At 36.7% G+C, this 27,067-nt stretch overlaps 1 protein-coding gene across 3 annotated transcripts in view; it reads left to right on the forward strand.

Moving 5' to 3' along the window:
- FAM174A (family with sequence similarity 174 member A) overlaps positions 1-27,067 on the forward strand; it is a 156,966-nt gene that overhangs the window by 3,552 nt on the left and 126,347 nt on the right. The window contains exons 2-4 of one of the 3 annotated variants that reach the window (XR_013777245.1): positions 1,295-1,432; positions 4,767-4,850; positions 22,169-22,964. Coding sequence is in view for 1 of the 3 variants with exons in the window: in XM_079331222.1 (XP_079187348.1) it covers positions 1,295-1,432; positions 4,767-4,788 (160 nt within the window). In the remaining 2 variants the exon portion in view is untranslated. Of the gene's footprint in view, positions 1-1,294; positions 1,433-1,536; positions 1,651-4,766; positions 5,327-22,168; positions 22,965-27,067 lie in introns of those variants that run through there. The other 2 variants (XR_013777246.1, XM_079331222.1) reach the window with 2 other exon arrangements.

The raw sequence follows: 27,067 nt of genomic DNA on the forward strand, positions 1-27,067 counted from the left end.
ATAACATTAGAAACTGAGAACTTTGAGGAAGGGTATGTACTTTATCTCTTTCCCATTCTTAGAAGGATATATTTGCTTCTCAGTTTCAAAATGAGATCTGTTTTATGCATTGGAGTATAGTGAAAAGATAAATGAAGATTGAATGTTGTTGTGTGTTCTTTCAAGAATGGTATTTAAACAAGTTATGTAAGTATGCTAGAGTTTCAGGACAGGATTTGAAGCTGAGAATCTCAGTATTGTATTTGCTATCTCTTGCCAGATAGTTAAAATGGTGCCTAAATGTGGGACAGAGAAATCACTATGCACAGTATAAAATAGTATAATATATATAATATGATAGCAATACTATAATATCATAATATATTAATATTTGATTAGCTCAGAAATATTCTATGTTGAAGTTCCTGAATGTTGTAAACCTGTTTTATAGGCACCTAGATTGTTTGCCAGTTACTGAAAGTTACTCTGTCAGCATTCTGTGAACAGATGCCTTTTGTATAGTGTTTGGTGAGTGGCTACTAGTCTGAGTTCTGGAACTTGAGCAAGGCTTGTTCCATGGGTTAAGGAGAAGTTCTGGAAAGCCAAATGCAATGGTTCATTGTGTGGGTGATGCACATGGGACCCAGGCCCATGCAGCAAAGCTATGGAGAGTGAGAAAAGCAGATGCAGACAGTCTTCTTGGTTTTGGTAAGCATTATGCCTCAATTCTGAAACATGAGTCACTGCCTCTTCCTTCCGTGCTTTGTGAAGCATACAAGACATTGACTGTACAGGATCTGTCTTATTCCAAAGTGCAATTATAGATGATTTTTAAAACTTGATGAGTAAAAGACTTCACAAACGAAGTGTCAACCATGACTTGTGTTCTAACTTTGCTATGACTTTATTTGTTTTGTGCCTGATATGATCTGCTGTTCTTTACAGATGCGTAAGACACATAGAGAATGTGTAGCAAGGCAATTATTTTCTCAGAAGAAGTATATTAGAAGTATGCTTTCTATGTATTGCATGTACTTTTATGTGGCTCTTATATGAAATGCTAAGTGCTGTTTTGTATTCAATACATTAATCCTGTACAAAACTGCAGATGACACTGTTATTGGTCTTAATCATTTCATGTAAACTATTGACACTTACAGTTGTCTGACCTCCACATTTCATAGATCTAGATGTGTACACTTACCATAAATTTTACAAAACTTATACTATGCATCAACATAGCAGTATTTTACATTATTGGATCAAAAAGTATCATAAGATTTGGATTACTTGATTGTTTTAAAATACTTTTCAGGCTTAGAGGGCAAAACAGAAAAACCCGAAGATACGGAGTTTTGGATACAAACATAGAAAATATGGAGCTGACCCCATTAGAACAAGATGATGATGATGATGATGATACAACACTATTCGATGCCAGCCATCCTCGGAGGTTTGTATTTAGAACCTGAATGTACTTTTAGCAATAGAAGTGAAGGAGTGTGGGTGATAAGCAGTTTGTCTGAAAAAGCTCACTACTGTGTTTCATATGCATAGTTGGAGAAGGGATGTCAAGATCACTTGAATTTTAAATGGGCAAGAATTTAGTGAGCAAGAAGATAAAACACCATTTGTCTTCAACTTGTGAGTTCCAGAGAAATGGAGAGGAAGGTAGGATATTTTTGTTACAAATACAGTGTCATTAAAGCTAATGTTAAGTCAACAACTAGCTTTTACCTTTCTCTTTTCTTTTTTGTTCCTAATTTGGAGGCTCCTCAGTTTTTCCTGTGTATTCTCACCTATGAGTTCTGCCTCAAGCAGCTTTGCTTCATTCTGCTTTCTTATTGCTAAAGTAGTCAGCACTTAGTTGATGATGATCCTGCACCACATTTTACACTTGGTACTGCTGCCCTGAAAGATTCACATTCTTAAACTACTCTCTGAAACTTCATAGGTATAGGAAATTTTTGTTGTATTTCCTTATTGTATTTAACTTTTCTTCTGTTTCATTAGTGTCTTTAAACAGGATCAATTAAAACTTAAATTCATCAAATTCATACTTAATTTTTTTTTCCTTATTGACTAATGCCATCATATTGCATGTGCAAAAATACAGAAATAAAAAATTGCTGGGATTATCCTAGTCATAGTTCATACTTGACTACTCTCAAGTATCAGAAGAGGTCAGATGAATTCTTCCAGTCACAAAAAGTAATTGATTGACACTGTTTAATGTGAAATCAGATTCAAATCTTAAGCAAAACAGTTTGGTAAATGCAATACATGATGTTTCAAATGAGTTAAAAGTATTGGAGTTGTAAGTTAGGTATTTTGCCATTTATTAGGAGGAACTTGGGATACAATTCTGGAACTTAAAGAGAAAGGTTCAGTCTGCTTTAACTTTCCTTAATGGGAATCATTCTGATTTAAATTTTTTTCAGAAATCAAAGCCTATCTTGATTTTTTCTCCCCCATACACTAGATTAAAGTAGTTAGAATATCTCCACTTAGCATTTGTCTGTATTTTAGAATTATGTGACATTAACCATTACCCTATATTACAAGTCTTGTTCTAGTGAAATGTAATGGTAATTGTCACATTGTATCCAGGAATTCCCTCAATGTCTTCCTTAAATCTTTTAGCTTCAGCATGCATGTTAGACATTGAGGTGTTTGATGACCAGTTAACATAATATTCTTTATAAATGCTTATTTACAGGAGTATCAACTATGTTTTTTAGCAGGAAGTAAAATGATAATATAGCTACTCGCCATAAACAATCAGTATTACACAATTACAACTTTCAGAGAGTATATTTCCAATTTTTCTTCCTGTTTCCTAAACACTTCAGTTTGAGGGAGAAGAAAAAATTGTTGAAGTATTTTATTGTAGAAGTATCTAAACTGTTGTTTCAATAGTGCTCTGAAAGTATGTGCATAAATTATTGAATTTATTTTGATACTGAGAACTCAGGAAAACAAAGACTTCAGTTGTATTTAGTGAAGATGGTGAATTTTCTCTGATTTTGTATATTGATATCTTCCTGTTTTCTCTTTTATGGGGAGAAGCTCTTAAAATTTTTAAGAGCTGCTTTTTATTTTGAAATAGTGTTTGGTGTAGGATAAAAGCAGTGCTAAACAATGTGAATTCACTCTACAAATCTCCGTAAAACAGCTTGATAAAGTGGTGTTCAATCTTTGCAAAGATACGTCACTGGTGGGAGGATAGTTTCTAAGCTTGAGTACTTGAATTATTTCATTGTTTTTTTATATATTGATTTGGAATGTACTTAAAGTTAATTTATTACCCCTTGTTTTGACTTGTTTGCATCTGCACTGAAGCTTAGTAATCAGTTTTCGTGTTTCTGCTTAAGCACAACAACCAAAGGGAGTACAAAATGCCTAATTAAAGAAAGACAACTTGGTGCTGAGGACAACTTCATGAATATGATACTCACGTGTTCTTGGGACATGTCATTATATTTTGTTCTGACATTTGCAGTAATTCAGAGGTGTGGTCAATTAAGGTTTTTTTTTGAGGTAGCTTAAATGTAAAGTCAGGCCTGGAGCCTGGGAACAAGGAAGAGAGGCTTGTAGTAGTTTTTTGAGTTTAGTGCTTTGTTAAGTAAAGAGCAAGTCGCAGTTTTACTTAACTTACACTCAAAAATTGAGCTTATTTAGTGTTTAAGTTTCTTTCCCTTGCAACTCATAATAGAAGGCACTAAAAAGCTAAATGCAGTTTCAGGAAATTCTTATCACCATATTAATTTACATTTGTTATTAATATCAAAGTAGTCAAGTTTTGGTATATATATATAAAAGTATTGTTTTTTCTTTGTGACCTGTTAAAAGACTGTAGTGGCATCCAGTCTGCTTTCCTTTTTATTGCCTGAAACAATCAAACTTTTTTTAAGGTGATACTCTACAAAATACTGTGCCTGTATTAGAAATCCCTATAGGCTTATTTTGGGTTAGGTGGTAACTGTATTAGACCCTTTGCAGGACTAGGCAGAGAAACTGGCTTCTCTCCTAAAAATCACCATAGTAGTGTTAGTATACTGCTGTCCAGATACATTACTGCTTTCAAGTGTTGTTTTTTTTCAGAGCTGTTTGGAAAAAGGTCCCCAGTGCCCTCAGCAGTAACATAGACACAAATTAAGTGTATTCTTGCTGTCATCATCACCCATGTTACTAGTCTCTGTGCTGCTGTTTGGGGCAGTTTACCAAAACTAGGTTTTAGCCATTTTGCTCAATAGCATCTTATTAAATGCCCAAGTGTAAAATTCTAGCTTTTAGTCTAATTTTACATACATGTTAACTGAGGAACAGTATACTAGTACCACATATTTGTTTTTCAAAATTATATCACACTAGTAGTTTACAATCCTCATTGAATGACTTCACACAGAAACTACTTGCTCAGTGCTGCAAGGCATAAGGAGAAGAATTTACTCAATTTTTTTATAGTATTCCTTAACTGGAATGCTACCAAGCCTTGCCAAAGTTTCAGTAGGAACCTGAGAGCCTTGAAAGTTCAAAAATATGTTCATCATGATAAGTCCCTTTTTAATTTTGTAAATGAGTTGTCTCTCTACTTGGAAAGGTTAAATAAGTGCAGATTTATGGTTCACAGTAATATGGTAGCTATGAGTTTTTCCAGTCAAATTTAATAATAAAATGTCATGTCTCTCTGGGTTCTTTCATAATGTGTGATCTTTAAAAATGTAGGCTAAATTCACCTTGAAACAGGGCATTTCAGATTAATGCATCTGTTTCTTCTATTGTAGAGAAGTACGTGCCTTTCAATGAAAGAACTTAATCTTAGAACCAGAGAAGGAGACTGCTTCATGGGCGAAATAAGAAGCAAGAGGGTATGCAAGTGGGTGGGGGAACTAATTTAATGTGTGTTTTTTATGGCATCCTTAATATCTTGCAATAAGTAATGTATCAATTTGTTGCATCTTTTTGTATATAGAGATTCTCAATGTATAGCCTATGGGGAGAGAGTACTAACTGCACTGAAGTAAAAACCTATTTGGAAGGGAGATAACTTGTAAAACAGGGTATTTTTTGCTTGTTACAAATCTTGTATGCCATTAAGTGTGGTATACATTTTTTTCTAGAATGTTATTTTTTTCTTCTGATATTGAATTGTAAGTAAATATGGCCACTGTGGACTTCTCAGAATTGTTAGAACGCAATCTTAATTGAGGAGATGATTTATTGTTTACCAATAAAAAGTCAAACTACTTCCTTCTGTGTTGAGAATTAAAAAAAATTAAATTAACAAGTTCTGTGTAAACTTCAGTGAAAAAATAAAATGTCTTTACAGTGTTCCTAGTACTTAGTGTGATACTCCAACACTGTACATTTTAAGGATACTTGGGTTATACTTGGGTAATTATGTAAAACATGGTATTGCAACATCTTCTTGGTGTTGAGACTCCTGATTGCAACTTTTGAGTTACTTTTTTGTCATCTGTCTTCAATATGAGTATATGTGGCTCAGTGACTTTAGGGTGTTGCTGATGTAATCCATGTGATAACAGTATTCAGACCTGCAGTGAAGAAGAGATGAGCCTTTGAGAAAATTCTAAATGTTCTGTAACTCTTAAGATGAAACATTGACATCAAAAGCAGCTATTACTGCTGAATACTGAAATACATGGTAATACTTAGATGCATGTAGTTGACATACTGCAGTTCTATTTAGTTTTTGCTAGTGCTATAAAAAATATTAGGACAGTCTTTAAGACTTGGAAGATATATTTTTTCTTAATGTGTTGTAATTTCCACTATAATCTTGATAATGTAAACAAAATGTTCAAATTCTACTTTAGAATTAATGTGTGGGTTTTTTTGCTAATTCCATATACCCATCTACAACAAGTCATAAACTTGCTACAGCAGTATTGGTGGGGTGAATATGTATCCTCAAAGTGCCTAAGTTTTGGGCTACAGAAAAAGAGGAATAATTTTTCCTGATGATTCACCCTCTTGGTGTTTGAATAAAACTGGAGTACTTTTCTTTGAGGTAATTTCTGCAGTTATAGGGTGGGGAGGGAGTTTACTGTAGATTTTCTTTACCTCTACCAGCTGAAACCTTACTTTCTCTAGTAACAGCTCAGATGGGATCAAATTGGCTTCCCAAGGTAATTTTCACCTACATCTGCCCATGTGCCACACAGAGCTGGGAAATAGATTGGATTTACAACAAATACGAGTATTTATTTTGCTTCCTGTTGTACCTAACTTTTTCTGCTTATGTTTAAAGATAAAACTGAAAGAAAAACACTGCACTAATTTTTGGAGCTGCTTAGTTGAGGAATCTGGATACACAGCAAAGAAAAGTTGGGTTTTAGACTGCAGGTGAGAGAACAGTAAATGGTAGAAGGTAAAATAAGCTATTTCCATATACAAAGGGGACCATCAGTGTTTAACTGAACATAATTGAAATCTTTCAGAAATTTAGATTACTGTCTTCCTGACATCTAGAATTCAAACCTGTAGAATCTTTCTAGGCTTTGAGCCACCCTGAGGAGGTGTTATGCTTGTTATGCACAGATATTTGAACTTGTAAAAGCAAGTTAAAATCACTGGAAATGCAATGCTGGAAGCTTTTGTATGTGCTGCAGGTAAACCTTGATGTTTTCCTGCAGAAAAAAACCAAAATGGAACAGGTTATTCATGTTTCCAAGCAAATTTTCTGTTGGGAAAAACTACAAAACATACAAATTTTCTCAAACATTTTGTGTAGGCTTCTTTCATCCGTGCCTCCAAAAATATAAGGCTCCAGTTACAGGAAAGGTGTCTGTAAAGCAATCATACAACTGGTAGTAAGTTGGAACAGTTTTGATTTCTGGTATGTCCGATACCATGGGGTTGATGGAGCAACCTTCCTTGGACTTATTCAGATGGAATCTAATTTCCATACCTGAATGCATTCTCATTGCATTTGCAGACACAAAACTAGTAAAAAAAAAAATCATGGTTTTGTACATCTTGATCTTAACAGTTGGAAATTTCAGCTGTGAGTTACATCCAGCACCCATTGATAGGTGCAACACCATCAGTACGGTTTCCAATTACATGTGAAAACATGTTCGTAGAGCTGTTCTAACATACTTTCAAAATTCAGGAAAGAATATGCCACCACAGAAGCCAGTAACTGACCTGTGCATAAACAGAACTGAAGTTTATATCAAGTTTATTTATCACTTTAAATTTTAATTTTAAAAGCAAGATTAAAAAGATAAAGACAAATAATTATGAAATGTGTAACTGAGTAGCTACCTATGGAGATATTGATCCCTGTTGGACCTAAAATATTAATAGGCCAGCAAAGAATGTGAGCTGATCTGCTGATGTAAAGCTCATTGAACATAAGAAATAGCCCAAGTTTGATGAGAAATGAACTGGGAGAGAGGCTAGTTTTCTTCTATAGCTTGAATTTCTGAAGGCAGAAAATGGAATGTGGAGAAAAATCTTGGAAGATGGAAAAACCTTTAAATGTTTTAAAAGATAGTCTTACAATTTTTTCTTTATTAGTGTAATTTGAGGCACAGCTTGTACAAGAATATGTTGTTCCTGGTGAAGTCTGAATGTATTACCTAAGTGCATTGATAAAATAATGGAGCAGGCACCCTGTGATACCATGAATAGGTCCGAGCACGAGAAATCTATGTGACTGAAGAGGCAGATGGCATTTTTATTTTTTGTGTTGACCAGTAAGAGCCAGGAACAATATTTTAATACAGAAGCCAACTGAAAAACTTGAGTCTTGAAAGACCCAGTATGCATGGACTGCTTCATAGTTTTGTAATAGACTTCGGTTTGCTACAGGTGTCTTGCTTCATGGTACTACTGATGATGGTGTTCCAAACTGTTAATTGTAAAAGCCCTGCAGAATTTGTCCAACTCTCTGGAGTTGTGTCCTCTGATGAGATTTTTGGGTGATTTCTCTGTCCAAAATTATTTATCATTTCCAAGTGGCTTGTACTCTGTTTAGCTTCCATCTTGAAGCATTCTTATTTTTTTTTTAATTATATAACAAGAAGATTCTTTCAAAGTATTATCAGGATGGATGGATAGGTTTAAGATTTTATAATGAGATCCAAGGAAGGTTCTTAAATTATGAAATCTTTTGCATGTAATTACTTGCTTTCTTTAGTTGGGAAAGTGTAAACTTACGATCTTGCCATAAGCCCTTTCAATGCTTATGGCAGTACACTTTGCACAAAAATGCTTCATATAATGTTTTCCTAAGTGATGTGGACATATGAAGCAAAAGCACATTAAGTAAATTCGCTGTCACAACTAATCTAGGAGGAGCTGAGAGATCTGAATAGGCTATGGAGAAGATAATCACCAGGCATGTGTAATAAAGAGCAAGTGCTGGATAATAGTAATACAAACTGAGGGACAAGAGCAGCTCTGGAGAAAGATGTCTGGGGATTTGAGTTAATGGCAAGTTGAATATGAATCAACAGTGCCCTGGCAGCCAGGAAGGCCAGCTGTGTCCTGGGATACATCTGGGCGAGGGAGGGGCTTGTCCCACTCTTCTGTATTTTGAGCACCACAGTACAAGAAGGACAGGGAACTACTGCTTTGTTGACCTTGGAGAAGAGAAGGCAGTGGGCAAGAGGGGCAGCAGAGTGGGAGATGCTGATGTCTCTGCTGACCAGTGAAAGGGCAGAAGGGATGGGAATGAAGTTGTGTCCGGTGGAATTTAGGTTGGACATATGGTGGTGTCTGTGTTTAAAAGTTATACAAGAGTTCTTTTTGATACTCACTTATTTATCAACCTAGGTAATGGGCAGTTTATCAGTTTTCTTCCCTAAGCTTCACTCTGTTTAATAGAAAAAAGGATTCATTCATATTAGCTTCAGGAAACTTGGTCCATAATTACAGAGGATGAAACAGTATACATTCTCACCCAAGCATTTCATTGCTCATGCTTTTAAGAAAAGTCAGTGTCAGTTCAAGAGCTGACTGGATGCATTGTATAAAGAAGTACTCATTTTTAAGAAACAAATTCTTTATTCTTTCTACAGCTTTTTCTTAAAAAAAGAAAATAAATCCAGCAAAAAGCCTGTAGGTAAGGTAAATGGCATTTGTGAGGAATCTTAATTAAACTTCATCAAGAGATTACATTATTGAAAGGTCAGTATTGGCACATTTTAAACCTTGGGAGATTTCACAGGGAAAACGTTTGCTGATATTGCTTCTTTTACCTGCCTTGGGCATGTCCAAAAAGAGATGTGACTGTGGATTTCTATGCAGACCAAATACAGGCATTTTTAGTATGTTGTCTGATAGAGTCCAAAGGCCTCTCATCTCTCTAAACAGAAAACACAGTTTTACAAATATATAAATTAAACTTGCTGACATATATACATCAGCATTTTTGTGATATTTCTGATATTAGCAGTACACTTCTCAGCAAGAAGATTGTTCGGATAGGTGGTGAGATGCAATTCAAAGTTTAACAGTTCTTTCTATCAGATCTTTGATTTGACCTTTCCTAATATGAAATCTAAATCTTGTTTTTAGTAATTTTAAACCTATTGCACTGAAGCTACAGTGAATGGTAAAAATAACTTTCTATTGCAGATCTTCCATTTCTTTCAAGATCATTATATTGCCTTTCCATCTTGTCTTAAAAAGACCTCCTGGGTTTCTTTCCTTCTGTATTGGTTTTGTATTCTTTTTTGGTAGGAGGGGTGCTACAGAGGTGGCTCCTGTGAGAAGCTGCTAAACGCTTCCATCGTGTTCAGCAGAGCCAATCCCTGGTATCTCCAAAAATGAACATGCTGCTGGCCAAGCCTGGGCCAGTTAGAAATGGTGTAATACCTCTGTGATAACACATTTAAGAGGAAAGATAAACAAAAAGTTGTTATACAGTTTTAATTCCAGCCAGAGGAGAGCACGGTGAGACCATAGGAGAGGAACAGCTATGCAGACCGCTGACAGGAGAGGGAAGAGTCGCCCCAGGTGCTGGAGCTGAGATTTTTCTGCAAGCTGTGGTGAAGACCATGTGAAGACCTCCTGGTCTGGGAGGAAGCTGCGATCCTGTGGAAGTCCTGTGGAGAGAGGGGCCCTATTTCTGTGCTGGAGCAGCCTGTCCTTCCCCCCATGGAAGAATGACCCATGCTGCAGCCTGTGGGACGGACTCACTCTGCAGCAGTTTGCGGGGAGCTGTTGCTTGTGAGATGGACCAAGGTCAGAGAAGTTCATGGAGAATTGTCCCCTATGGGAGAGACCCCCATGGTGCAGCAGGGGAATAACTCCTCTTCCTGAGCAGCAGAAGAAGCCGCAGGAGATGAATTGATCATAACCCCCATTCTTTATCTCCTTGCACTGCTGGAGTAGGAGATAAAGTTGAGAAGGAGAGAAGGATGGGGAAAAGGTGGTTTTAAGGGCTTGTTTTACTTCTCATTATCCTGCTCTGATTCCTGTTCTGATTATTTGTTTGTTTTTTGGTTTTTGGTGTTGTTAGTGATAAATTAACTTCATATCCCTAAGTTGAGCCTGTTTTGCCTGTGATGGTATTTGTTGAAGGGTCTCTTCTGGTCCTTATCTCAACCCATGAGCTCTTTGTTATATTTTCTCTCCTCTGGCCAGCTGCAGAGGGAAGTTAATGAGCAACTTTCATTGGTGCCTGGCATCTGGCCCAAGTCAATCCCTGACACCTCCCAAGGTAGTCATAACTGACAAACTTGCTTAGTATGCCTCCAAATTCTACATCTAAGTAATCTATGAAGACACTGAAGAGCACCATGCTTGGAATGGAGCCCTGTGGAACTCCACTTGTGACAGCCTGTGAGGGTCACCCCACTCACTGTCACCCATTGTGCTCAACCCATGAGCCAGTTGCTACACTTGAGATTAGGTGTTTATCTAGCTGAGTGCTGGGCATTTTGTCCAGGACACTGTGGAGGGCAGCATTTTTGACTACTGAAATCCAGAAAGATGATTATATCAATTGTCTTCCCTTGATCATTGAGGTAGAGAATGTTGTCATGAATGGATATCAGAAGGACTTTCTCTTCATGAACCCATGCTGACAGTAAATGATGACTGTGTTGACCTTCAGGTATTTTTCAATAACTCACAGAATAATCTTCATAGTTTTGCCGGGCACTAAGGTGGGACTGACAGGTGGGTAGTTACCAGGGCCATTTCTCTTGCCCTTCTTGAAAATTGGGATGCTTGCCAGCTTTCAGTCATCTGGGACCTTCTATGATTCTATATTTCTGTGATTTCTGTGATAGAAACATACACAAAGGTTTGTGCGGCTGTCATACTTTTGGCCTTGAGTTGTATAAATAATTTCACTTCATCCCCTACCCATATAAAAGATAAGTTACCACATTTTCAATTTTATCTCTCTAAATAACTTCAGTTGACTTAGAACCTTAGATTTTGTAGCAGTTTCAGAACCATTTGATACTAGAAAGTAAGTGCAGAAAATAGGGTTCTGATTTCATATGGGTATCTACACATTTGCTTTGTATCTGCAAGTAGGATAGACATTCTAAACCTTATTCTGTCCAAACTGGACATGACAGCATTCATTTTCCCAGAGGAAGTATAAAACCAGGGCTTATTTACCTGAGCAGCTGTGGTGCTTCTGGTCTTATATTTTTATGTTTTCTACTAACATACCATGAAATACCAGAATGCCAGGGTGCTGTATTGATTTAACTGAAGTATTTGTAGTCTTTTGGATATAAATAGTAGACAGACATTAAGATTTTAATTTATAATCTTGCCAAATCTAGCTGTCCCTAAGAAAAATCCTTAAATTCACTCATGTTGGTGTAAGTTGCAAGAAAAAGAAAACTAAATTAGGATATATTAAAACTTACTAATTATAAATTTTGTATGAATGCAAATGCTGTTGTCCTTGGTGCAAATACATGTTTTCAGTACCTATGAAATTGAAATATTTTCCTCATTTTTTAAAACTGCAGATGCTGTTCTGCCCATAAATCAGAAACAATTTTTAATGTTTCAAATTTTAAATTAAAATAAAATTTTCATATTAGATTCAGTTTTGTTTCCTTCTAAATTCACCAAAGGGCAAAATTATGATTAAAAAATGCAAGTTGCAAAGTTTTGGGGTTCTATCTGTGTGTTGTTGCTGTGGACACTGTTCTGTCACCTAAACTTGTCTCTGAGTGTAAGGTATAGTGAAGTAAATGCACTCAACACCCCTTATACCAAGGTGTGAGACTTGCCTTGAATATGACATTCCACAGCAAAATCCTGTTGAAATATTTAGGATTGTCTTTTGTTTCTTTTCTCACAGTGAACAGAAGTTCAGTTTTGGGTGGCATATGTCTTAATCTCCAATGAGCAAAAGCAAGAGAAGGCTACTGTAAATATATTTTATCAATATCAAAAATATATCAAAAAATATATCAAAATATATTTTAACATCCTACAGCTTCTTAAAATTTTTCTCTGGTTAAATGACAAGATGATAATAGTACATGTTTTTAGAATTAATTTGAATATTTTGTTCAGAGGCTACTTAAAGTCTGAGACTGACAATGGACTACCAGCCTTTTATGTAGAAGCAGCATTATAAACTTGCCTATACTTCTGAGTGAGGTTGCAACTCTGACAGTGGAAGGAAGAGAGCATATGCTCTGTCCAAGGTTAGCCCTTGAGCAACAAACATTTTGGGTTGTTAAACAGACTGACCTATTTTGATTACCGTTGCATGTGTCAATTATAGTCCTTTGTACTTTGCAAAACTGATGACATTCAATCCTACAAATATTCATGGCAGACTTCTTAGGGACTCTGTGCCCATACACTGAAAGACAACATCCCCTTAAAAATTCTGCAGCAAGGCTTCCAAGTGTGTCTCTCCTTCCTAGCCCGTAGTCAGAAATCTAGTACCCCAGTTGTTATTTAAGCATAGTAAGTGGTCATATGAATGAAATAGATGTGTTAAAAAACTTAACTAGCATTGCAAAGTAGTATTTTCAAGTTACTTCCACCATTGTGAAATTTACAGAACAAACTGATCCCCAGCAAGATTTTCACAGGAGTGTTGTTGATTGTGGGAAGAAGATGAAAGTTTCCCTTGCCTGTTGCAGAAGTACAGGAGGGTCACAATTAAGCCTGTATTGCCTGAAGTTCAGAAGTAGCATTCAGTTACCAATAGTGGCGAAAAATTAGACTTTTGCCCTGAGGACATTTCTGAATAATGTCAGTGATATATCACTGACATAGATGTGTGGCAGCAGGTATCCTATCATGACTGACAGAGCATCCATTTACTTATATTTCTAGCTGAAACCAGGTGTCCACTTTATTTGGGCTGCTGCCAAAGACTGATATGTTCCTTCTGGTATATACTATCAACGGCTCTACTACTAGCTGTGGCTAAGATGACTGCTAGCCTAAGCCTCTCTTTTTCGTTTTGATTATCTGCTGTCAGTCAGCTTGGACTTCTCTTCAGCAGCAGCTCACAAGCTGAACTATAATCAGCCAGGCTTCCTCTTCCTTATCAGACAAGCACTCAAGAAACATACTTGATTTAGGGTTTTGTGGATTTTTCCCCAGGGCCAAAATGGGCCCTGCAAGCCATTCTGTGAAGCTGCTGTGAAGGACTTCGTCAAAGCAGGCAAGATTTGTCAACTGTTCCTACTAACATGAGAGGGCAACACCTTTTAGTATATAAACAACTATCAGTAGAATGTGGATGAAGTGCTGCTAATAAATTTTGTCACCTTTTATTGTAAATTTAAATACACTTTTGGCACTTTTAGCATCAAAATGTTGCAACGTTTCTCCTGGAAAGGCATTTGTTTTCTTTCTGTCTGTGACTTGTAAATTGCTGCATTTGACAGTTGTCTGCTCTCATCTTCTTGAGGATGAGAGGCTTCGTCCAGATCACTTAAAGGAATATGTAGTGGAATATGAAGAGGCCTTTGAGAAGTCATGAAAGGAATGGAAAGGTAAACCTTCTTGCATAGGTAACATTCAGAGTTGCTGTTAATGACTATATGAGTCAAGTGATTGCATTTTGCTGGATTATAAACAATTCCATGTTTGGCCTTCTTCCTTCCTCTTTTATCAAGTACCCTCTTTTCTGTTATGTAGTAAGTGCAGACAAGGAGACATATCCTTCCTATGAAGTGCTCTTCCAAACATGATCACTATCCAGAATCAAAGTCAACCTGGCAGACACCAGGCTCTGGGTTTCCCATCCCTCATGTGTGCATGAGAATGCCTGGAGGCATAGTTCTTGGTCACCTGGAGAAATTGAGGGCCCACTATTTCCCATAGAATTGATGATTAGAATCAGAGCCACGTTAGCCATTGGAGCAGTAGTAGTTGATGCTGTTGATGATGTTGTAGTTGATGTCTCATGTTTGGAACAGGTGCCAGCTTATCACAGGAGACAACTGCTGGAGTTCTGACACGATACACAGATTTTTGTGTTTACAGCCCATTATCTTAATGTGAGTGTGAATGGAACAGTTCTGCTGAGACACTGCTGTTGTCTCACTGTTCTTTTGATTGAGACTGCAGGCTGCCTGTGTTAGTGACTGGATTTCTCATGCATGGGCTCACATGATATGTGTTCTGAATTCTGTGGCACTTACACTAAGTATTTCAAGTGGTGCCACAGATCTTTGTTGTAACTCTTGTTAACTGCTGTACTGAATAGCTATGAAACTCATCCCTTCGAGGTTATTGTTGCCTGCTTCAGGACTGGAACAAAAGCCTGGAAAATGGAGGCTGCTGAATTGAATATAGCACCAGCTCCAAAAACTGGAGGAATGCAACCTCTTGACCAAGGAAATTTATGGGTACAGAAGTTGATGGGATCAACCTGTATACCTGTAATTTTTTGACAGTGGTGAGTGTAGGCTCAAAAACTGCCAGCTCGAAAATGTTCAGACAGCAGCTTAGTATTTTTTTTTTTCTGCAGATTGAGTTGAAGAGGACTGGAAAAGAATTGCCAAACTTCGAGCAAATCTTATAAATTTTGCTTTAAATCATGCCTTCTTTATATCTTAAATCTTGATTTAGTGGTCCCTCTGTGGTTTATTAGTGTGGGTGTGAGTGAAGATATATTGGTGTCTTTCCATGTGGGAATGTTTTGTGCATACAATTGAAATATGTAGCCCAAATAAACCCTTGAAAATAGTGTTTGGCTGACCATACATAGTGATGTACATAGGCATGTACAGGTCATTGGCTCATGTTTGTGACAGATTACTTTTTATCAGGTGAATGCATCTGTGTTAGCAATGTCATTTTACATAGATGTCAGCACAGGCAGATGGCAGATAATAACATTCTCATTTAAAAACTAGATTTGATGTGAATGAGCAGTCTAGACATGATGGTTAGATCTCATTACAATGTATTTAATTCACTCTTGGGGAACTCTAATCGAGCTAGATTCTTCTACTTTGTCAGCACAGTATACTAAGAGGAGATACAATTTACTTAGAAACTGTCTAAATATTTACCTCTAGAATAGCTGCACTAATCACAACGTTGCCTTGCAAGGTTCTTACTATGCAACAATATTGATGCTTATTTAAAATAGTTATCAAAGCACTTTTTCAGGTGCCTAATTTCCATAGAGGTCAGCTAGATTTAACTTGATGTCTAACGTCTCTGTGTAGCTTGAAGCATTTTAACTTGTAGTCATGTAAATCCAGTTTGTCTAGAAGAATCAGGTAACTATACCAGGCCACTACAGAGCCCTGTGGAAAGTATGTCAAGGAATGATAATAAGGATAATACCTTAGTATGATCCATATCCTGTTCATGTCAAGGAATGATGTACTAAGTAGTACTTTGTGAGCCTTGTCAGAACCATAGAGTTCTGGCTTAATCTGAAGTAGATGTATTTAAATAATCATTTGCATCATATGAAGAACTTGCTAACTACTTTGGTTGTGTGTGTTGCTCCACAGATATTCAGAAGGCCAGATGCTTCAATGTATGAAAAAGAGGAGCAGTTACTCAGCTTAAAATTTATAGTTATATATTTAATGGTAGTTTGCAGTATCAAAAAATTTAGTTACATGTGTTAAACATTATTCTTTGCTTTATACTAAAGTAAAAATCAGTTTTTACTAGATAATAGAATTTAAAAAATATCTTCAAAAATAAATGAGTTTGTTTGAAGATTCCTGCTTGATATGAGTCTTTGTTTAAGATGATATTTATATGAATTCTTTAATATCTGTTTCAGTCTTCATTGTTGCCGTGAAGTGGTTTTTTTGGTCTTCATAGTCAGAAGTTTGGGGGTTTTTCTGCTGGCTTTCATTTACTAAGAGTATCAAGTTTTACACTGTTTTTTTAAATATTCAATTTTAAATATAAAAGTTTTCAATAACATATTTCATCACCTATTGGAGAACTGATTGTTGATATTTATAAAGGCAGTATTTCAAACAGAAATTCTCTGACCCTTATTAAGTTCTTTCATGGCTTGTGTATGTCCTCATTACCAATAAAGCAGTTAGAATTGGTGAATTTAAAACAAAAGACCAAGTGCTTAAATTTGGGAAGGTACAGATTTTCTCTGCAATCTTACATTAATATGATTATAGTATAGGATAATAAGATTAATAAGATTATTAATAAGATTATTTATATCTTATTCTCTACACACATAATGATATTATTAGTTACGGTGTCTCCCTTTTCTTCCCACAGGATTTTTTTGTTTACTGCAGGATGGAGAAAATTAATAAATAAACTTTAATTGTACTGTTTTCTTCACACATATGCATGATTTAGGCCATAGTCCAGGATTCAGATGTTTTCCTACATAAAGAGTAACCACTTTTTCCTTAGCTTTATTTCAAGACACCCATTCCAATTGTGTCTTAGGCCTTCAGATGAATAAAACCAAATCAATTTTCACAGAAACACCAGAAGGTCTTATTCCCACTCCACAGTTAAGGTACCAAACCTATGAGAAATTAAACTGCTACTAATTTTAGTAGATTGTCTTCAGATAAAACAGCTAGAGATGATTTTCCAGGGTGTTGAAGAATTTAATATGTTCTATGCATGTGCTGTTTTTTTCATTTTTGTGTTGGATGAGCTTTTATAGAGCCAGAATCCTAATTTGATCAGCAAATGAGACCTACATTGTGAATGGCAAACTGGAGAAATTTTGAGCTAAAAGATTTCTTTGACATCACTTGAAAACTCAGTGGCAGAGCATTTGTTCAATTTTGTTTCTTTTTCCTTTAAAGATTGAAATACAGCACATGGATGTGTAATCTCCGTGCATTCCTAGTTCATTCCTCAATTGTATGGAGTCTAAAGGAAGAGTGAAAAATATTTTCTAATTATGTATTTAAAGGCTGTGCTGCAATGATATGCACAAGGGGGAAACTTTCTTCTGCTATGATTAAAGAAAAGTTATTTGTGTTTGAAGGTAGTATACAGAAGTAAAAAAAACCAAAAGGATTAACTTGGCAACTGTTAAATTTGCAATTGTTTTGGAAGAGAATACTTTATTAAATATTCTTCTGAAGGAGGAACAATTTCTTTGAGATCAGGGGATATGCAATGATGTTTTCGAGGATAAAAACCAATCTTTGTAGTAGTTTTCCACAGGTTTCAATTTATTTCATTGTCCAAGAGAAACTAATTCTGAATTGATTTACTTTGAATAACCTCTTGCAAATCTGGACCAAAAGGCTGAAGGAACCATTTATCTGCAATTGTAAATTTTAAGTTCTCTCTGAGGATATGCTTTATTCCATTTTCTATGCATACATGTCAGCAATCTGTCTTGCCTATGGTGCAGCTATATGCTCTGTTTGGAGATACCTGTTTTGTTTCCTTCTCAGCTATTGGTATTTGGTTTATTTACAAATAAATATGACAGACCAAGAACTTTGAAACTAGATAAGTGAAGCAGACAAGGTTAAATAGACAAGAATATTACAACTATATGTAATATAATATGTAGAGTCCATGAACTTTGCATTGGGAAGGGCAAATCATAAATTCTTTGCTAACGTGGTCTGATCTTTGACTCAAGAAAAGTGAGAGCAGAGGCTTTTCCTTTTTGGCTTTTCCTTTTTCCCTTTTCCTTTTCCTTTTTCATTTTTTCCCCTAATGAAGGGGAAATAAAAGAACATAGCATTGTTTAAGGGTCAGTTTTAAGTAAGGGGTGTTTTCTGAAGTAATGAAAGGTACGTCCCATCTTCCCATGTAACACAAATTCGGTGGTTTGATTCCAGATTCTGGAAAGCAGATTCTATTACATGTCTAACCAGTGTACTTATACATAGATAAGTAATGAAATATGGGAATAGAAAACATTTGTTTTTATTCTGAATGACAAATAAATTTACCATCAATGCCTGAAAAGCTAATTAACAAGATGGAGTCCAGAGGTCACAACTGAGCCTACAAACCTGTACCAGCACTTGGTCTGTGTTAGAAGGGGACCAGGTAGGTGAAGAGGAAATAACTTCAGCATACCAGTCCTAGGAATAACTACCTGTGTGTGGAGCAAAGATGAGAAGAAATCAAATCAATAATTCAGATTTCTATTTACATGTCTGCATGTAATACTGGCTGATCATACTGGGTTGAACGTGGACACAGACATGTTCAAATCAGAGTGGCTGCAAGTGAAAAGTGCTTCCAGCAAACCAGGGGTAGCATTGACTTCCTGCAGTCAGAAGTTCTTGAAAACATTTTGGATACCTCAGCTTCAGAAGGTACAACCAACTCAGTTTTAACTTTGCCTGTGTTTGAGGCCACAGCAACAGCAGGAAGTAATGGATAGCCAGGAATTAACATTATTGGTGACTTAATCCTTCTGAAAGGAAGTTGAATCTCAACAAAGGGGTGTGTATACAGAGGTCCACTTGGCAGATAAACCAGATTTATTACCCTGTATGTTTACTGATATTTGGTCTGACTCCAATGTTTAATGATTTATGTTTGTTATTTGGTATCCAGGATTTCCTTGGCTGAGTCTTTTTCTTCTTTTTCTTTAACTAAACATGATTTAATTTTCTAGGAATAATATCTTAGTAATAATAATATTTTAAGAAATAAACATTTCTCTGTCATCACCCCTGCCCCCCACCCCGCCTTCCCAGTTATTTTGATGTGTAATAGTGTAGAACTTTTAGAGACCATCCTTAATAATTTCCTTGGCCATGGGATGGGAGGACAAGGCTCAAGCCTAAGGCTCTTTATTTCTATGAGTTCACCAGCACATGGAGGGAAGAATCAGGAGCAACAAACCCTCTGAAGAGCCCCACATCCAAATGAAGGGATCTCAACAGCTCCTTCTTTTTATTTGCAGACTCACTCTGAAGCCAAGTGTAAATTCTGATTTCAGGTTTATTAATAAATGAGATTTCTGACAGGTACATCTTGACATCAGCATCCAAAATCAATTGAGGTGTGTTTACTTTCACTGAAAGCAGCAGGAAATAAATATTCAAGTGAAAGAAATGACTTTTTTTGAGCTGTCAAGAAGGAAATCAAGTAGCATGCAGCAACTATTAGACTAAGAGAATGAGTTTTCCAAATTTACACCAGACTATATAAAAGAAAGTAACTGGGTACTAGGAACAAATCATCATATATTTTAGGTAGAAAGGGTGAGGAGAACAATAATTTTCATTACATTTAGTTAAAATACTATTTATTTGCAAAATTATCTTACTGTTCTCAGTTGAAAACAGCTAAAGTTACTTTTTTCTAAGAGATAATGTTATTTTTATTGACTGATGTATTAAAATAGAATCAGAATCACAGAATGGCCTGGGTTGAAAGAAACCTTAAAGATCACCTAGTTCTAACTCCTTGCCAAGGGCAGGGACATCTTCCACTAGACCAGCTTGCTCCAAGCTAAATCCAGCCTGGACTTGAACACTTCCACAGAGAGTTCTTCCCAGTTTATTGTATCATGACAATTTTAAAGCATAGTTCAGGAATTTTTATGGGCTAGAACAGTATGGTTGTATTTAAAACAAATAGGTTTTGTGTGTATATCTGAGTTTTGTGTGAAGGAAAAAAATCACCCTAATGTGATAGAAAACAAATATTTAATCACTGGAAGCACTTGTCAAAACATTTCAGTGCAGGGATCACTATGGAGAATTCAAGCATCAGAAAACAGTACCCATAATACTGACTAGTAATAGTAGTTTGGAAATACTGCTAGCGTAAAATATTACATGTCAAAGATAAAATAAGACATAGAAAAATATTTGTTTTGGCAAAAGTGTTTTCAATTTTTATGTGTTCTCTTCCAAGCAAGAAAATCCTACTTTTTAAAAAAATTCCTGATATAAAGAAAAATTTTCAGTGTCAAATAGGTATTTGTCTTGCCATTTTAGCTTTCAATTACATCTAAAATATTTAATTTGAAACACTGAGTCAAATATTCAAATGTTCTTTGAAGTAATAAATGTTTCATTTCAGTGAATTTTGGAAAATAATTTTAGAATGTATTGTATCTGGAAAATGTCTATATTTTTCAGTTTTGTCCTAATTTGAAAGAACAGTTCTTGCAGTACTGGAAATTTCTGAAGAGTAAAAATGACCTTGTATAACATGATCAACATTTTTATTTCCCCCCAACTCCACAAGTCTGGTTTCTTTTTTGTGAAGTGCAAGCCTAGAAGAGATTTTCATGACATTCAACTACTGAAGGCAAACCTAATATTTTGATTGCAGAATCTTGATCCTGTAGTTCCAATAAACCTAAACATTGTTTGACACATCAGGGCTGAAACTAGACTTTCAGAAAACTTTCATTTCTGTTTAGGCATTTAAATAGCAGAGGGGTTTTAAGACAAAAGTGTGGCAGTGATTTAACAATCATGCCTGACTTCAACAAAACAATGTTTTATTAAAACTACTAATAGTTGCATTTGTTTCAAAAACCTAGTTGTAGACTATTTATAGCCTTGATGAATTTCTAACAGATTCCCAGATGAAAAGTGAATCATTAAACATAAAATACTAAAATTTTAGCTGAATAAGCAACCAAAATATGTACTTGGCAGCAAAGATGTCTGGAATTCTGTTGTTTTGTTTTTCTCTTTTTCTCTGCTGCATCTGTCTATGATGGGAGATGAGATTACAAAATCATTGTAGAAATACACAGTCTGACCAGGGTAACACACAGCCAAAGTCTCAGCTTCCTCCTTTCCCTTTCTGGGTGCTGGTCACACAACACTTCAGCTGTGATCATTGGGTTAGTAATTTTAAAATGAAGGAGGATACAGATGCTGAAAATTCCCTAGGAATGGGAAATGCAGGGGCTGGGATTTCTTCCTCTGTGTGTATGTGTGTTTACATGCAGAAAGGGCATACTCTTTCTTGTGGTTTCATTCCCTCTGCTGGGTCCTTATAATTAATTTTGCAAATTAATTTGCACCAGATAACTTCATAATGTATTACTTGCATTTCCATATTAAGTGGCATTTTCTAGCATTTTAGCATAACTCATACATTTTTATCCATTGTATTTCTTGCCCTCTCTTCTTCCCTCAAAGGACACAGCCCTTTTTAAAATTAAGACAACTCTTCACCCTTCTTAGATAAAGATAACTGCATTATTCTTGAAAATATTTGTTACTCTGACTGTGCCTGTGTATTATTTACTCAACAATATGAACACAGATTCTGCTGTTATGTCTGGCACAGGCATAAACCAGTAATTGCATGAAAAACTTACTGTGGAATTGCTAAGAATGTTTGTGCTGTGGTTGGTTCAAAGAGATAGGCAAAATAGTATGCAAATTAGGGGCTGGGAAAAACGCAGGAATTTCTTCCCTTTGGTGTCACAAACAGCCAATCATATTTATCAGTTCCAGCCTTCCAAAAGTCTTTGTATGGTTTGGTATCTCCTGTTCATCTTTGTCATGCACAGATTCTCCTACTGAGGCTTCCTAGTATTCTTCTTGCTCTTTGAGTGCCCCTGAAAGCGATTACTGCTACCAAAGAATGTTCAATATGAGAAAATTCAAGCTGAATGACAATGCTGAGAAAGGCCAGTCATAGACTGTATGATCACAGACAGGTCTGTGAGCTACTAATTAAACACACTAAAAGTGTCAAATTAGTTTTGCTAGTTCACGGTGCTGATTCTTGAGATTGGCAATGACCTTATGAATGTCTTCCTTTATTTCTCCTGTCATTTCAGGAGTGCACCCTCAGCAAGTTCACAGACAACACCAAGCTGAGAGGGAGTGTTCATCTGCTGGAAAGCAGGAAGGTTCTGCAGAGGGATCTGGATAGGCTGGATTGATGGCCTGAGGCCAGCTGGATGAAGTTCTACAAGGCCAAGTGCTGGGTCCTACCCTTGGATCACAACAATCCCTGGCAGTTCTACAAGCTGTGACAGTGGCTGGAAGGCTGCCTAGGGAAAAGGGCCTGTGGGTGCTGGTGAGCAGTAGCTGAACATGAGCCAGCCGTGGTGGCCCAGGTGGCCAAGAAGGCCAGTGCATACTGGCCTGAATCAGCAGTAGTGTGGCCAGCAGGACCAAGGCAGTGACTGTCTCCCTGTACTGAGGACTGGTGAGGTGACATCTTGAGTGCTGGGTTCAGTTCTGGGCCCCTCAGTTCAGGACACTGAGGTGCTGAAGTGAGTCCAGAGAAGGGCAGTGGAGCTGGACAAGGACCTGGAGCATTTGGAGCACAAAGAAGGGTTCGATGAAGAGCAACTGAGGAAATTTGGGTTGTTTACCATAAACAAAAGGAGAGTCAGGAGGGCATTATCATCCTGTACAAGTACCAGAAAGGAGACTGTAGCCAGGTGAGGATCAGCCTCTTCTCCCAGGCAACAAGTGATATGGTAAGGGGAAATGGCCTTAAGCTGTGCCAGGAAGGTTTAGATTGCATATAAAGAAAGTTTTTTTTTACAGAATGGGTTGTCAGACATTGAAATCCTCCCCAGGGAAGTGGTGGAGTGACCATTCCTGGAAATGTTCAAAATATGTGTTGCTATGGCACTTGAGGATATGGTTTAATAGTGAACATGTGGTGGTGATGCTGGCTTGACAGCTGGACTTAAGGTTCTTAAAGGCCCTTTCCAATCCTAATAAATCTATTCCATGGTGTAGAGTACTTCCTCAATAAGAGATCTGACACTGAATCTTAGTTCATTTGTTAGTCAGGCTGCAGGTGTGAAGATGCGAGGACACAACCTATTGACAAACATACTGGAAGGAATGTCCAACATAATTTTCCTGTCTGCCTCTATTGCAAAATCTTGACAGTTGTAGATGTGAATGTTGAGTTAACTTTGTAATGTCCTGGAATATGCTCTAATAAATGTTTTTTTTCCTCTTGAGGATGAGGCTAGCATACTCATGATAAGGGGAAAAAATGAAAACCACCAAAAAACCCTCAAAAGCAGCAAGTTTGTATACTGATGTAGTGAAGAATGGGATAAATGGAATAGGAAGCTAAGAAATATATATAATTTCAGAGTTTAAAAATCATTAGGGTTTTACTGAAAAATGGTAAACATTCATCAGTCTGAAAGGGTGGCTGATTGCCTAAATTGTAAGTACAATCTTTCTTTCAGCCTTCAAATGTTTAAAATTTCAATAGCATACATTTCTGCAAAAATGGTTCTGCAAAACTCTGTAAACCTTTGTGTATTAGCTATTCTGGATGTTAGCATTTCAACCACAAGGAGAAAACCTGTGCTGTAAACTCATTTTGGAATAGGTCAAAGACCTGAAGACCTATTGGAACTTTTAGCAGACTGTATTTATAGAAAGGCTGGTAAAATACTCAGTTTACAAAGAGATGTGATATTATTTCTGCTCATCTGTGTTTTATTTCCCTCTGATACACAGAGGCTCATCACATTATATAGAATCCTAGAATCATACACTCATAGAATATACTAACTTTGAAGAGACTCATCACAATCATGTAATCCAACTTCTGAACGTGCACAGCACACCCCAAGAATCATGGCATGGGCCTGAGAGCCTTGTCTAAACACTTTCTGAACTCTGTCAGGCTTGCTTATGTGACCACTTGCATAGGGAGTCTGTTGTACAAGTAATAAATAATTAAGTGGGTACTCCTAGACAGAAGTAGAAATGTTTACCTGACTGTTCTAGATAAAGGGAATTTGGAAATTTGGGAAAGGAATGCTTCCAAAATACACAAGTAAGTCTCCGAATATATAGTGCAAAATTTTCATATTTTGCATGAAAAAGTAAGTACTTGTTTGTGTAGAAGGTCAGTTTCACAAGGTCTATTCTACCTAGGTTTGCAGACAGATTTTTGTGTTTGTGGTACACCAATAAAAAAGAGAATCTGCAGTACAGCTTGTAGGTTTCGGGATGAAGGTCAACAAGAAATACATTATTAATTGTATACTTTTACTTAACAATAGTTTCAGGTTTTGTCAGTGTCTTTTTATTTCACTTTTATATTTTTATAATTCTGAAACATTATGAAAGCAAGGAGGTATGACAGAAATATTTGTCCTTTGTACATTTTTCATCAGCTTTAATTTTCTTTCTGATTCATGTGTTCAGCCTGTACAGCCTCATCTTCCTAGGTATTTTTGTTCTCTGAAAGGAACATTGCTGACCACATAAGTGATATGCAGATTGTAAACTATGCATTACAATGCTTTGATCACTAACTCTGTCATTTCCATAGGCAGATACTTGTGATGTCAAAAGTGATGGCAAGACTTACTGACAATGTCTGCAATAAGCTTACCACCTAAGGAAATATTCCTGTGCCCAAAATAAAAGCAGGATCTATATCCTGTAATACAGAAACAGCTATAAATTACATCACATACATTTTTTTCTTATTAGCTCTACAACTAACACTAGCAGAGACAGCAGTAGCAAACAACTGAGCTGTAGCAGTGGAACTCAGTGTCTTGCCAGTATTGCAGCCACACACCATGTGCATATTCTTCCCCAAGCCCAAGTCAGATCCAGCTATTCCTAAACCCCTGATCAAACACACCAAGGCTGTAAGGTGGCTCTTTGAGATCCCTTCTTGAATAATGCCAAAGGGTTAGAACTTGAGTTGTTTTAATTACAAAAAAAATGCCTATTCTTTCCAACTTAGTTTTGAATCCTGTTCAGGTTTCAGGAGAATATTAAATATCTGTCATTTATGTAGAGAATACCATAGCAGCTGCAGCTAGAAACTGGCTGAGACAGAAATCAGGGATTTGATCCTTATGACAGAAGTGAGAGGAAAGAAATACTTGTGGAGGTCTCTTTGTCGCGGTGGACGGTTTTTTCCGGGACAAACTCAAGGGCTCCACATATGCTGTTCTGTTACAGTTGCAGTTTATTTATTTATCTAATACAAGATACAAATACTGTAACATTTACATACGGCCTATAAGAATCTTTGTATTACCATAGTGTGTTATACTTTAAACTCTAACAAGATTTTTTCTTGAGCTTTAGACCTGCTTCCAGCAGGAGTCATTGTTTCATCAAGAGGGGATTGCTTTCAGCTAGCTATCCTATTGTCTTCTAGTTATTTAGTAACTAAGGCTTAGTGTCTCGAAAATGGCTTTTATTCCAACCTAGCTCTCAGAATTTATATATTCATATTTGTTTCATCCTCTCCAACAAATACTGCAGGCTGTTTTCTGCAGCCCTTTCTGTATTCAGTGCATACAATTATACATACAATCTCCTCTAAGAAAAACAGCAACAAAATAAATTAATTTACTTGTATGAAATACTTACAAAAAATATTTTCTATACCGACTATTTTGAGCTATTGGTATTATGTTACATATATAAAGGTTTTGAAACTAAAGCTTAAAACCTAGTTGTATTTCTTTGATGATTTTATGACAGGACCAAAATGATCTTTCTTTAAGGTGGAAAGACCTTTTGGTTTGTTATCATTTTAGTGGTTTTTAACTTGGACTAGGTGAGTATATATAATGTAAAGAAATAAAAAGAGAGGGTTTAGACACTGGAGCTAGGTTTGAGCAAAACATGTTTGACCCTGTAACAGGATGACAACGAACCATTAACGGCTTTCTTCAGAAACTTCCACTTTTCTGTGCAGTCTTGCTCTTAGCAGGAGTGAACTTCTGAAACCCATCTCCTAAGTATCTCCTTTTATCATGCTTTAGTTCACACTGTGAATGGCTGTCCTGGTTTGGAGGATAGGTGTCTGCCAAGAAAGGCAGACATTCTCTTTGAAATGGAGAATGTAAACCCCCTCCCTCCAAATTATTGTAATTTTGAAATTAACGGGCTCTCAGGTAAAGATATGGGAATTAGGAATAACCATTCTTTACTAGGAAAATTAAAACAGAAATACAATATTACAAAGAACAATCCCAAAACCACTGACAGAGTCAAAATACAACCTGATATCATGTCAGTCAGGGTGTCGGTAGCAGTCTGATTAAATGGTGGCTAAAGTCCCCCTGGAGTGACAGATGTGGTTCAATTAAAGTCGTGGTCCTGTAAAAGGGTGCAGTTTTCCTCTGAAGGTCTAGGGATGATGTGGAAAGGTCCAGCTTTCCTCTGGAATCCAGTGGAAAGAAGGCTGCCTTGGTGTTCAAAATCTCAGTTTTAATCTGTGCAGGAAAGGCTTGGCTCCTCCCCCTGACTAGAGCATCTCCCAGTGGGGTGATGTAATTTTATCAGTCATACAGTGGAACTTAATGGCTTATCAGCAGATGACATCTTCCTGGAGGGAGGATGGGTTTTGGAAAAGATAAAAGATGATTGCCCCATCTGGTTTTAAAGATGGGATAATATGTGCCACGGAGATGAGGGTCACTACCCCACCCGGATTCAACAGATGGTGATAGCATACACATTTCTGGTCACATGCTGTATTGCAACCCAAGACAATGACAAGATGAAAACATGTATTCCGGAAATGAACCTGTTGGGCTTCAGCACTGGTGGTCATTCAGTCATTTGAACTACAGCAGAACCTGGGATTAACACCTGAAAGGCATGGAGACTGGCAGTGGTGTCTCAGCATTAATTTCTTTTCCTATATAAAAGTCCTGCTATTTGCTAAGGTAAGCACAACTTTAAAGCAAGTCATCTGCTAGAGGGCAAAA

The sequence above is a fragment of the Erithacus rubecula genome, assembly GCF_903797595.1.
Source record: "Erithacus rubecula genome assembly, contig: SUPER_Z_unloc_2, whole genome shotgun sequence".
Taxonomy (NCBI): domain Eukaryota; kingdom Metazoa; phylum Chordata; class Aves; order Passeriformes; family Muscicapidae; genus Erithacus; species Erithacus rubecula.